Source organism: Telopea speciosissima, chromosome 1 (genome assembly GCF_018873765.1).
Source record: "Telopea speciosissima isolate NSW1024214 ecotype Mountain lineage chromosome 1, Tspe_v1, whole genome shotgun sequence".
In the NCBI taxonomy this organism is placed as follows: domain Eukaryota; kingdom Viridiplantae; phylum Streptophyta; class Magnoliopsida; order Proteales; family Proteaceae; genus Telopea; species Telopea speciosissima.
In genome coordinates, this window is record NC_057916.1 from 63,550,907 (window position 1) to 63,564,421 (window position 13,515).

Sequence of the window (13,515 nt, forward strand, 5' to 3'; positions counted from 1 at the left end):
TCTTGTATTCTATCTATTGTTGCCATAACAACCTACTTCTTATGGAGCTCAAGAAATAGGTGCCTTTTTAGAGAAGTAGATCCCAACACATTTCAATTAATTCTCAATGCAATCAGGTGTTGGGAATATTACCTCAAATTCCTCCCTCCTCTTCAATCAAACTCCTCAAAAAATAGATGCTGAAGCACATCCACGGCCATGGGAGTTGTCTGCCTAATTATTTGACATCCAAGCTTTGCTGAAGACTGTTACTTTTTTTTTTGACATTACTTCTTTGTGTATTAAGAAAATGGACAAACATTTAATTAATGTAGCTCATAATTTAGCAGTTAGAGTTAGATGTAGGCATATGCAAGGATCCTTTAAGCACATTGTTGGAGACTTATTATTAGGGGTATAAATGCATAGTTGAAATCCGTTTCCGTATCCGTGTCCATATCCGTTTAGTATTATCCGAATTTGTCCGAAAACTAAAAGGATGCAGATATGAATAGGCTATAGCTATCTGAAAAGCTATATTTACATGTAAACGGATAAAATATTTGATCCGTATTCATTTAGCACTATTCGAATCCATCCGAAAGCTAATCGGATGTGGATGCGGATATAGCACTATCTGAGCCGAATCCAACTCCGATCTGTTTACATCCCTACTTATTATATGCTTAGTTTAATGAATTTTTTTTTATCATAGAAAAAAAGAAGAAAAAGATAAACCTTTTTAAATCTCTCAATTTATATTCTCATCATTCCCTTTACATAAAGGTGGAGACGGAAATGGTATTAAATCGAAACTTTTCCAATCCGATGCAATGAATTGATCTTCACGCAATATACGGTATTCGAAACAAACATCTTAATACAGGTTTATGGTTACCTCTTTAGTGCACCAAGGGAAACGGCTCCAACGATTCACAACACTTGAACACAGAATCCGTAGAAGTAGAAATCGATCTCTACTCAACACTTTGATGAAGAAGAACGTACCAAAACCTTCTTCTAACAATGAAAATCACCAACTCTTGGAGTGATAGAGAGAAGAAGAGGAGAGAGAGTGTTGGGGTTTTGGGAAAAACTCTTTTCTCTCAAATCATTATGAGGTAAGTGAATAATGATTTAGACCAATTTCTCTCCTTTAAGGCTCTTGTATAGCCAAGTATGATTCATTTCCTTCTTAGGATTCCTATGCCAGTTGGTGTGATCCTATTGGGTCGTCCATCAAGGCAGCCTACATTGAGTCACACCCAATTGGTTAATTAAGTTAATGGCACATAAGTGCACCTTAGTTTGGTAATAACTACAAAACCCATAATTTGGTAGAAACCATTACATGTAGGTCCTTCCATTTTAGAATATCTCACAATAGACCTCGAAGCATGGAATAAATTATTGTCTCCACCCTAGTCCATTGAACAACTAGTGTAAACTATCTTGATTAGTGATTGGACAACAAAACAAAACGATTAAACATTTATATAATATAATAATTTTATAAATTCTTTTATTAACACTTTAAAAACCATTGAGTTCGGAAGTTCCATCCAATCAAATTTAGGATTCTTTCTTGAATTATTCTTCTTACATGAGAAGTGGATTCCTTATTAAGTGTCACTTTCATCCACAGACAAATACAGTGGACCCAACATAGTAATGTATAGCCAGTCGTGTGTAGGTATCCACCTCATGTCGGCTAAAGTACACCGTGTCGATCTACAACAATAAAGACCTCTCAGGTCAAGCTCCACAACTATCATGAGAACCTTTTTACACTAAATATCAGTCAATAGATCATGCCAGGTTTTCGAATGATTGAGTTCGATACACACTAAAGTGTATCCACATATGTCTGGAATCTCCATTACCAAAAACACACAATGCGACAACCATGCAAACAAAGAGCCCAATTCTATCTTTAGTCGCGAACACTTCGAGGTCATACCTCTGGACACACAATCGCCCATATTAATTTAAGTGCAAATTAATTAAAAATAAACTATTTATTTGGATTTAATTAACACTATATCCAACAACATGTGTATTATTATTGTCACAATGGTCTGTTATTTTTCCAAACATTACAAGGCTATCTCGATGCTAGATTGTTGTGTTTGGGCTGCCTCTAGACTAGGCTTAAGAATTGAGTATATGAAAAGTTCGTCTATGAGAGCTCTAATCCGTAATGTTTTGTCTTCCAATCTACAACCACAAAGTGATAGAACAAGGATTCTATCTTTGAAACAATGTTGGCCTATGAAATTTGGCAGGCTAGAAATAAACTTGTAATGTGTAAGGCTGTCTGGAATCCTTTCTTAATCCTCTCAAAGTTTGATAGATAGCTATGTGAGTTCATTAGGCAGAACCCTTTGCTTTCAAAAACTCTTTACCCCATTTTCTGAGGGTTATTAGGTTCACAATCTTCCCAATCACCATCAATTTTGCCTTCACTTCCCTATCCTGAGGATCTCATTTCCAGGATCCAACCTGCATGTTTATCAAATATTGAAGATGATGTAACTGTTGTCGTTACTGATGCTTCCTATGATAAAAGTGATGGCAGCTTTGGCTGGGCGGCTATTATGTTGGTTGCAGGAGGTTCACAGCATAAACTTGGGTCGGATTAGAACATACCTCATCATCTTTAGAAGCAGAAGTTCACGGCAAAGTTGATTAGTTGCTACTGATTGCATAAATTCAATAACTTTTCTAAAAAATACATCTTCTTCTGATTGCCCATGGGTGGAATTCCCAGCTTTAATTGATACTCTAATCCTCTCTTAATCCTCTCATGCCTATTGACTGCATTGGCAGTACACCAACATCTGTACACAAGACATCTCTTGGGGCAAACCTATGAGAAAGCTTGGCAAACATTGGCTGGAAAAGAGCCATAATAGTCTATTGGGGGATGTGGGATGGGGGGCTCAACCTTGCTCTTGTCAGTGTAATTTTGGGTTAAATTTTGCTGTATGATCTGCACAAGATGGTTCAAATGCATCCTTGGTCTTAATACTCCATCATCTTTTGACAACTACCGCATATCCAGTGTAAGTGTCATCCTTGTTCAGGGCCATGCTAATGTTCTCTGTATCGTTCAAATTTTATCTGATGTCTCCAAGAGACGCATATCGAGTGTGAGGAGAACAGTTGTTTTTCTTTTTCCCAATGATTGGTACAGGTAGCCATGGAACATGAATTATTTGTCTGGATATCCTGCTTCTAAACCTTGTTGCAATCAAATGAGAAAAAAAAAACTGGACTACGTGCAGAAAATCTCCCTTCAGTTCCATTAAACAATCTGGTTATTCTATAATGGTGAGAACAGCAAGTACAAATTATTGGTGAAAAGGCAAAGGATCTCCTCAATACAGATATTTGAGTAAACAAAGGCATAAATAATACCTTAAGAGGTAAACTATACAGAATAACTGAACAAATAATGAAAATTAACCATAAGTCTGGAGATATAGAAGGAACTCATAGGGAAAAGGGCTTTGTATAAACATCAAATGGTTCACATGCTGTTAACTGTGGCTCCTGGAGAAAAATAAAACAAAACCCAGATTAGTTTATATACAAGACCATTGGCCATAGATCCAGGTGTGTATTTAAAATAAATGATAACAAAATCAACAGGCATAGATAGATACACAATGAAAACATGCAGATTCAGACATATATATGCCATGGATTTATGGTGGTAGGTACTGTATGCTTAAAGCTGCAAAAAGTTTTGACATACAATTTACATATAATATATGATTACAAATAACAGGCTTATTATATTGACAAAATATGACAGCACGGGAATTTGTTTCTGCTATGTCAAAGCATTATGGATATACAGCGTTGAACAGGAAAACTTTCGCATAAGTATGAACTGTTACAGTGGAGATCTTCATCTGACACTTGGATGCTGATTGGACAAATCTCCATTTACTTTTGCTCTTGTTCTCAGTTACTATTGATACTATCTTATGCTATTGCTAAAGAAAATAAATTTTCTGTACTAAAGTTGCTGTCATTGCAATTTAAACTATATAGGCCAATACAGGTGCAAGATCCTCCAATTGTGTCCTGTTTCTATGACTTTTAGCTGTCTCCATCTAAGATGAGGCCCACCAACAGAACTAAGTTTAGGCAACATAATCAATGCGCTTTGGGCTTGTCATAATAAATTCCCATATCCATCCCTATCCCACAGTGCATATACACATATATTTTGGTTACCCTACAATTATTCTTTTCCGTTTGCCAAGGAAAAGCTATAACAACCACAAAGAAACAAAAATTAAAGATACAGGCTTAACTGCTACTACAGCTTTGATTCATAAATCGGTGTTCATATATAGCAGACTTTCTAGGAGTTCCGGTGAAATTTCTGCTAATATTATTAGCAAAGTTGACATCAGACTCAATACAGAAAGTGATGAAATGAATTAATACGAATTCTTTGTTTGTTGTTTACGTTTTAATTTTTTTTTGGATGAATGTTAATGTTTTATTTTGTCGTGGCTTTGTTTTTTGAAACAGTTTCTGGACTGCAGTTCTTTGTGGACTTTATAGACTGCACACCTAGTTGTGCTATGTGGAGGTGATATCGCAATTCCAACCACTGTAAATCTAGGAAATGAACTGAATTGGCCATGTGTCAAACTCCATACTGAAATTTAATCGGATACTCTCTCATTTATTGACGCACATCCTCTTGGTAGTCCAAGAAGTGGCATGCACCCCCTCGGTAGTCCTGTATTTTTCAGTGTCTTTGTTATGCCACTCAGCCAACTCCGTTTGGGATGAAACTTGTCGAGTGAGCTGACCCTAGGGTCTATCTGTCCATAAAATTCCAGCCCCATCTGATTTGCCACATGCCCCAAGTAGGTGTGCCATCCATATACTCCATAGTGGATGGCATGCCTAGGGAAACTGCTTCATTTAGTTAGATGTAGAGCAGTACTTTATACTTTATAAAAGCTATGGTCTAATTGGTAGACAAGAAATTGATCAGAATTGAACCCAAGAATTAGGAACCAACTTATATACAATGTATATTTCTAGGTGGGTCCTGGGCAATATAAATACCTAGAAAACTATTTCTTCTTAAATATTAGGAAGTAGAAGTATTTTATACAAAGGTATTTGGTCAAAAAATATATGAAGAACATAGAACTGATTGGATTGAATATCCAGCAATGAACAAACGGTATGAAGAAGACACAAGAACCTACTGTTCTGATTGTTCAATTTTAAAAAAAAAATTGGCATAAGGAAATATCTAATTTTGTAATATCGGTTTGGACTTTCACTTGGTACATAATATAATTCTTTGTCTAGTTGAAAGATAACAGATTTTGGACATATGTCCAAGTTGGAAATGTTCATTACTCCTCTAATAGAGGCTTTATATAGAAAGGTTTGGATTAGAATCTTCAGCAAGGTCATGTAATGTAAAGCTACGTTAGGGTAACCTAGCTCCAATCAACCCACAATAAATCACAGCAGTCCACCAGCAATAATCCTAACAGCAGGGTACAAACCAGGTCCGAAAATAGGACTTAGGGTTCAGATCAAACAGAATTTTCAGCCACTTAAAAGGAACTGTGAACAGGGCCAAATGCAAGGCTGAGAATGCTCAGCAAACCCTCAAAACAGGGACTGATTTGGGTGGCCAGAAACAGTAGGTCACCAAATTAGAAAGTAAAGGATTAAGTATAGAAACCAAACCAGCCGTGGGAATGGATCCAAATTTGGATTGAGTGGAGCTGACAGTGAGGGGACCCCTTGCTGAAAATATGAAGCCAATTCTGATGGTTCAGTTGGAAGTTATGGGGGAAGCACCAAAATAGAAGGTTAGGCTCTGCAGGCCAAACCGGCCAGCAAACTGGGCTGGGATTGGGATCGAGTCAGGCACTTGGTGGTGTGATCTTGTCCTCCAAAGCTCAACTGAAGATGAGCCTTAGTTGCAAAGATATGATCACTTGAAGTTGGCTGAGAATCCTGGGCAGGACAGGAATCGTAGAGTGTATGGATGACCTTCTTAGTTCCAAATCAGCAAACAGACTTGATTGGAGCTTTAGAGTGCCTTCTGGTCCTTCACAGATACAGCAGCAATAGCAACAATATTCAGGAGTGAGGGAGGGATCACAGCAGCCTTTGAATGATGTTCTCCAGTAGCAGCAACAGTCACAGGCAGCAGCAGTCAACAGAGATCGAGCAGGGTAATAAAGGAGGAGAAGATAGAGAAGAGAAGGAGGTAGGGGAATGGCTCTCTAAGCCTGGGTCTCTCACCCACAGCTATCTCAGCTGTTGAAACAAGGAGGATCTCCTATAATTTGATGGCAAGCTTGGGCCAGAAAATTCTATTCTCCAAATTGTACTCCTTCATTACATTGAGAGGCCTATTAATAACTTAGGCAAGCTTACATTAGAAAATAGAAATTAATCTATAATAGAAACTTAGGAAAATAGAAACTACTAAATCCGAACTAAAATAGATGGTAACTAAATTAGAACTACTAGGTTTTATAATTCAGCCTTCTAAACATGCAAAGATAACCAAATAAGAAACTACCTAATGTAAACTGAAAATAGAAATTAAACTATGGCAACATTAGGATAGAATCTTCCTCCACTTGATGGGCCCACAAAATCTTCTAAAAAATATCTCCACACAAGGAAAATATGGGCTGTGAGTCTGTGACCATAGTTCTAAAACTCGCCAAGATCTCAGAAAACTCGACCTGGTCGAGACGAGATAGCATGCGAAATAAAAAAGTGCAATGTTTCAAAAAACTCGACCAAGATTTTGAATATTTCGAGAAATCTTGGTGAAATCTCGACCTCCTTAGTACTCCTAGAGTCATAGTATTGTATTGTTGGGAGTTGGGACTATGTAATATGATGCATTGTAAACTATGTATATTCATTGTACTTGGGTTGGGTGTCTATGTATTTATGTAATATGCACTGTGAACACTTCACAGTAATGCTTCCAACCAAGGGTGCAAATCCAAAACATCAAATTGGGTGTTATTTTTTCCAATTTAAAGCTTTAAATATGTTTATAAGACTAAAACAAGCTCCCTTAAAGTTTCGGAGCCAACTGTGGCCATCAAACCACCGAAACATAGTTCCGAAACCAAAAAAAAAAAAGTACAGAGTCTCGCCGAGAACTCGGAAAACTCGACCTGGTTGAGATGGCTGTTCGAGACGAGTTTTTGAACCATGGCTGTGGCACTGTTCACATGAACAGTGTTTTTGCCTCTTTTTCTTCATGTTTTATCCTACATCATCATGCCTACATGTATATGCACACATGCATGCGGACGCACACCGGTTTTTGCACTGAAAGCTCTCTAGGAGACTTCCTTACCAAGAGCCAAGAGTGGTCCCCCAATGCTACATCAAGTCAGTGTCCGAACTTCAAATGCCAAAATTAATGTAGCAGTGGTGATGACTATACCTGTCTCAAGCCCCCACTTAGACTGCCTCCTGTCAAAAGCATGGTGAGGAGAGATGTCACAGGACCACCACCAAGGTCATTACCCGTCCCACTGATGGTACTCCGCATTGAATTTAGTATGCTCCCATATGTAGTTGCATGTCCACGCTCAATTGCTTGAATGAAACAGAATGTCATAGCACCTGTTGAAGTGATCTTCGATAAAGCCTGCGAACAAAATTATAATCTTAACTTCTTTGTTTAATATGTGAGATAAATGCTGTTGCAAATTAAAAGGAAATATTCTGTCATTGAGCAAAAGCAGAACTGTATTTCATAAATGAGCCCAGAACTAACGGAAGTATCAGCAGATGTTTGATCATCATCACAACCGCTGAAGGAAATGACTTCCCCTCCATTCGTCCCCCTCCAAATCCCAGATCGCGGGCGATGATCCTCCCATACATACTGCCCACTCCTGGATGTATAAAAGAATATTACATGAGCAAGGTCAGAATATCAGAATTACATGCACATGAAATGGTCTATCACATCAATATCACTCCCATTTGTCATAGAATGAAAAGGAAAGAAGCTACAACATATTGGGATCAAACCTGCTCATTCTGCAGAGGAATGGTAAATCTAGCACAGTTCCACTATGGCAAGCGTCAATAATTGTATGCAGCTTAACCCCACGAGGAAGAGGTCTAACAATTGCCGCATTAATCTCATCATCAACAATCATTCCCTGAGATTCAAAGTCTAAGGGACATAGGGTCTCATCAAATCCATCAACCTCATCCCCATTATAATTCCTCTGCCGTGAACCATGACCAGAGTAGTGAAACACTAAAGAATCTCCTGGTTGACAACCTTGTACAAGCCAATAGAATGCCATCCTTATGTTCTGCTTAGTTGGAAACCTGTGTGGATCAGTTTCTTCCTCTGCAGATCAACATTCAGGAAAAGGTGAAGATTAGAGCTGGTAACGGGGAAACAGTGATGAAAGGGGGAAAAAAAAGGGAAACAGTAATGAAAGGGAAAAAAAAAAGTTTTCAAGATATCTTCCTCTCTGATTGTCTGATTAGAAAAATCAGTTTTTTGGAGGTGGGGGGGGGGGGGGAGGAAGTGACATTCCCATCCCCTAAGTAAAAAAACAGAGGAAAAACCGAAAAAGAATAAAAGAAAAGAGGGTCTTCGAGAGTGGCCACTTTGTGTGAAATACCAAAAGTTAGGACCATTTCCAGTCCACCCGTACCGAGCAAACCTATTAAAGCAAGACCCAAAAAGAAAAAGACAAACAAAGAGTGTGAATCTAAAGCGAGGTTGAACTAAAATTGCAATGAGAAAGAAAATGGTACAAGTGTATCAATAGCCTTTCTTAATCATGTTAGGTAAAAAAAAAAAAAAAAAAAGGGGAATACTTGGACCTATAAGTTAAGAAATAAGACTATTAGATAGAAAAATCTTAAGCTTATGGTAAAGAGTCTTGAAATTCCATATAAAGATTCTACTGTGATTTGCATTTGCATATCAACGCATGTTGCATCATCAAAATAGATATGGCACTTAATAACTTAAAGGTCAAAAGAATAGTTCCATCCCTTGGAATGTAGTGTGTCAACCACGGAGGGGAACACCATCAAATGAGGATTGTGGTAAGAATTGGACAGCTCACTCTGATCCACTATACAAGGAAAAATAACAAGTTCAAGGTTTATGAAAATCAGAGAGGACTCAAAACTTTCTCAATCCTAGGTCTTGATCATGCTCTGAGAATACTCAATATCTCTGAAACAAAAACTGAAAAGGCAACAATCCCTTCTAAACTCAAATAGACATCAGAACTTCAATGATGGAAACAGCACAGGATTCTTCTCACATAAGAGATTATGTTGACCCAAACAGTTTGGGAATGTGGCTCAATATCTTGTGAATCAAAGTTACCATACTGTAGGGGGGGTAGTTGAAAGAAAAGGTTATTGTAATTGACAGAATTTCTCAGACTACCAAGAGCACCTTAGTCAGAGGTAGACGAGTTTGTGAGATGTTACAAAATCAGAATTACAAATAACATTATAGAAATATTATAAGCCATCATACTAATTAAGTTGTACCGTGCATTCTCTTTCTTTTAACAGACCAAACTGATTCACTTTCCATAAAACCTCAAAACAACAACATTGAAAACAAAAACATCTTTAAAAAAAAAAAAAAACCAGGATTGGGAGGGGATATTTATTTCCACTAGACCACAACATAACAGAATTAGCATTTTCAATCCAGCAAATAATATAATAATTTAAAGACTGCAAAAGAACCAATACGCGACTGAACATCATCACGCACACACCATTAAATTAACATAACAGAGCAACCCAAATCGAACCAGTATCTGGTATCGTACCGGTAAGCATGAGGATGGAGGATTCAGGGAAACTGAATTTGTTTATGAGGAGGTAACGCATACACTTGGCATCATTGATGCAGCCCTTGAGCTCGTGCCTGGAATACCGATACGATATGCCGCATATCACCGCCTTCTTGCGACCGTGCACAGTAGGGGGAGGCCCAGGAGGAGCATGGTTGTAGGGAGAGGGAGGAGAGGGAGGTGGCACAGAGGTAGAATGGTAATCATGGGGTTGGTGGGGAGGAGGAGTAGGGATGCTGCGAGGGTCTGCGATGTGGGTTATGGCTTGGCACAGGGCGCATCTTATCGATTTGGCTCCTGGCGGGAGTTGCAGCGGTGTGTGGCAGTTGGAGCAGTTCACAAGCAAATGCATCTTCACCTCCTATGAACGAATCAATGAATCAAAGAGAGATAGAGAGAGAGAGGTTGGAACAGTTCTGGGCAAACGGAGGAGAGGAAGAAGGAGAAGGGAAGGGAATGACGATGGAACGTACGAGACCACCTTCGTCGACTCCTTCGACCTTGAATTGAGAGCGAAAGAGTCGAGAAATTTTCACAAAAAATACCCTTAATTTTGTCATGTGGGGCATACACTTTAATCAGTTTGGTATTGAAATTATATTATTACCCTCATTGATATAGATTCTTGGAACTTTGAAGTTAGGACGTTATGGTCAATTCAGTGTATTATGATTGGTAGGTTTGGTCGATTTTTCCTTTTTGTCTTTCTTCCTCGTCCATACGATCAAGACGACAAAGGATAGATTTTGCTCCAGAACCCGTATAATAATAAAGGATTTCCGACTACGTGAACATTCACCCCCTCCACCAATTGCGGTGCAGAGAATGGTATACATGAGATGAATACAAGTCATAAATCAGAATAAAATATGGGTCTCAGATTTCATTATGTGAGAGGACACACATTAGAAAATGCACTCTAGCCCAAGGTTCTAAAACTTGGGTTTCGACTATGTTTCGATCGGCCAGAAAACGAGTTTATCTCGGTTTCGACCATATTTCGGTCGAAACTTGGGATTTTCTCCAGACTAACTCGAACCTTGGTTTCGAGACCCAGAAGTTGGGTTTTTGCTCTGATTCTTGTTGTGCTACCTAGTTTTGACATTTTAAACTCAATCCATGCATTAGTTTCACATAGAGAACACTAAAAATATTACTTGTGGTTTTGATCCAAGTTTGATACTATATATTGTTCTTGGACATGGTATCAAATAAAGTTTGACCGGAACATAACTCCTTCAATATAAATAAGATTTAAGCAATCTTGGATTTGTTAGAAAGTTTTATTTTCATGGTTTTTTAATAAGTCAAAGATTGCTTAAATCTGATTTATATTGAAGGAGTTATGTACTGGTCAAACTTAATTTGGTGTGCGTGAATGCTGTCAAAATCACTTTGAATGAAAATATTTTTTTGCACACCAAAACAAATGAATATTTTACCGCACTTTTGGTTTTTAACAATGTTTTGTCATATTGACATTTATGGAATTTTTAGATTTGAGAAAATCCTCAGCATTAGAAAGTTGAAAATTGCACTTACCGTCGAAAATCCAGTTTTTGTTCTTGAACTGGGGGGTTGACTTTTTTTCCTTTTGGAATTTGATTTTTTAACTATTTTTATTGGATTTAAACAGGGGATATTTGCTTATTTATGAATAATATCTTAAGTAAATGAAATGAAACATTTACTTAAATGATATTAGACATAACTAAGTGTCTGTCCTGATTTCTAGCGGTTTTTAGCATAAATACCTGTCTGTCCAAGTTTCGAGCCAAGTTTCTCTTAGTTTCGATGGGCATATGTGTCGAAACCACCGAAATATGGTCGAAACCATTGAAACCTGGTCGAATCCAGGGATTTTATAAAATCCCCCTTCAACTCGTCTCGGAAACCTGAAAAACCGAGTTAACTCGATGGTTTCGACAGGTTTCGGTCAATTTTTTGTTCCATGCTCTAGCCTGGTGTTTTTATTTTCCCTAATAATATAGACTGTGAGCATTGAAGGCGTGCCAGTGCGGCTACAAACCTTCTATTTGTTACTTTCAATCCTTTATCCCTTGTGGAGTCAAGTTTGGAAGGCTCCACTTGACAGGCTGGTGAATCTATCTCTCCGAAATAAGGGAAAAAGATCCTTATCAAGCAACGTGTAGAGTTTGCATTTAGACATAGGGGCATATGAAATTACTTGTTAGAAATCTGATACAAAAAGGAGAGGACGAAAAAGGATGGCCTGAGTCGAACGAGGTCGTTCTGTCCTTAAGACAGTATTTGCACCCTCCTATTCCTGCAAAGGGTTGCAGCAAACCTGCCTCCCAAGATAAATCAGGCTAAAACAGATTACTGGTTGCAGAAATTAGTAACCTCTTTAAGCTATCAGAGAAGTTTTGTTATGTCAAATTGAGAGAATTCGTGGCCCATTTATAGGCCCACAGGGTCTGTTTGGATGGGTCACACCCATAGGTTCATATGACTGTTCTAATGGGTCATGACCATTGAGCTTTCATGGCTATACGGATGGGCTCAATGAATGTGCCAAGGGTTGCACCTCCCTTTTGACCAGCATCCTATCCAACGGTCAGATCCCTTTGATCAGACACGATCCAATGGTTGGAACCTAACCATCGTACTAGATCATAGACCGTTGATCTCGAAAAGATTTAGACGACATACTACGACGATGCGCAAGTGCGAAGTGCACCACATTGCCCCTCAAGCACGCGCACGCGTACGATTACCGTCCTCGCTCGCAAGTGCACCGTACAACCCTTTCCAAAAATAACATGTGATAATAACACACAATCATATATAAACCAAAGGAAACACTTCTCCGTAACCGATGTGGGACTGAATCCCACATCTATTATTTGAAAAAATTCCAACAATATTCCACACTCTATAAATTAAAAAAAATCTCATTCATGTTGATGCTTTTACATGCGCTCTCATTGACCCGTGCTGATGTAAAGGTCACACAATTTGGCAATGATCTCTTGCCCTAATAATAAAAAAGTAAAAGAGGAAGACATAATGGAATTTTTTTTTCACTTAATTGAGTTTTTCTTCACCGGCTTCCCAATATATGTGGAGAGAAACTCTCTTTTTTTTCCGCATGTATATAATGGTGGATGAACTAAGAATGAAAAATCAATGTGATTGGAATTGAGTTAATAAAAACAAATGAAAACTATAAGGCTAAGGAAAATACTTCTCCACAATGCCAAAATGCAGTTTTCCTCTCATATAGAAAATTTTTATTATTGGACAAGAGATCGTTGTCTGGTTGTGTGGCACCTGCACTAGTGCAAAGGCCAATGAGAGCATGCATAGGGGGATTTGTCTGAATGATATATTTTATTTTACTAGGGGTTGACCGATAATTTCATGTAGTCTTGTGTCTGAGCGCAAGAACCACACAACCAATTAGCGTTCTTGTTCTCTCTATTTAAGTATATGTGGGTCTTAGGTGAATGATACTTTTTTTAGGATACCCATGGGTGTGGTTGTACAGATCCCTCTCCATACTGGCAGCATAATGAACCCTCTCCCATAAGGTTATTAGAACAAAATTGCACTATATAGAGCCATAGTTTTACCATGTGGATATTGAGAACTCTTCAAACTGGTTTCATATTAAATTGTC

General features: G+C 38.2%; 1 protein-coding gene and 1 non-coding gene across 2 annotated transcripts; both read right to left on the minus strand.

The window, feature by feature from the left end:
• Positions 1-3,020: 3,020 nt before the first annotated feature.
• Positions 3,021-3,120, minus strand: LOC122649310. Its single transcript, XR_006331270.1, has one exon. It is a non-coding gene; the product is annotated as a U6 spliceosomal RNA (small nuclear RNA).
• Positions 3,121-3,332: 212 nt separating this feature from the next.
• On the minus strand, positions 3,333-10,224 carry LOC122671989 (metacaspase-1). The gene is made up of 5 exons (XM_043869496.1): positions 9,849-10,224; positions 8,056-8,386; positions 7,796-7,916; positions 7,460-7,666; positions 3,333-3,534 (listed from the first exon to the last, which is right to left on the minus strand). Exons 1-5 carry the CDS (start codon positions 10,222-10,224, stop codon positions 3,475-3,477), a joined length of 1,095 nt encoding a protein of 364 aa, XP_043725431.1. The 3' UTR covers positions 3,333-3,474.
• Between the last annotated feature and the right edge of the window lie 3,291 nt (positions 10,225-13,515).

Bases quoted from the DNA above. Each gene is read 5' to 3' on its own strand.
- LOC122671989 (XM_043869496.1), bottom strand. From the start codon at position 10,224: ATGCATTTGCTTGTGAACTGCTCCAACTGCCACACACCGCTGCAACTC. The intron at 8,387-9,848 runs GTACGATACCAG...GTTGATCTGCAG, and splicing joins CTCCATCCTCATGCTTACCG to AGGAAGAAACTGATCCACAC. The intron at 3,535-7,459 runs GTATAGTCATCA...ATTTTTCTCCAG, and splicing joins TAAGTGGGGGCTTGAGACAG to GAGCCACAGTTAACAGCATG.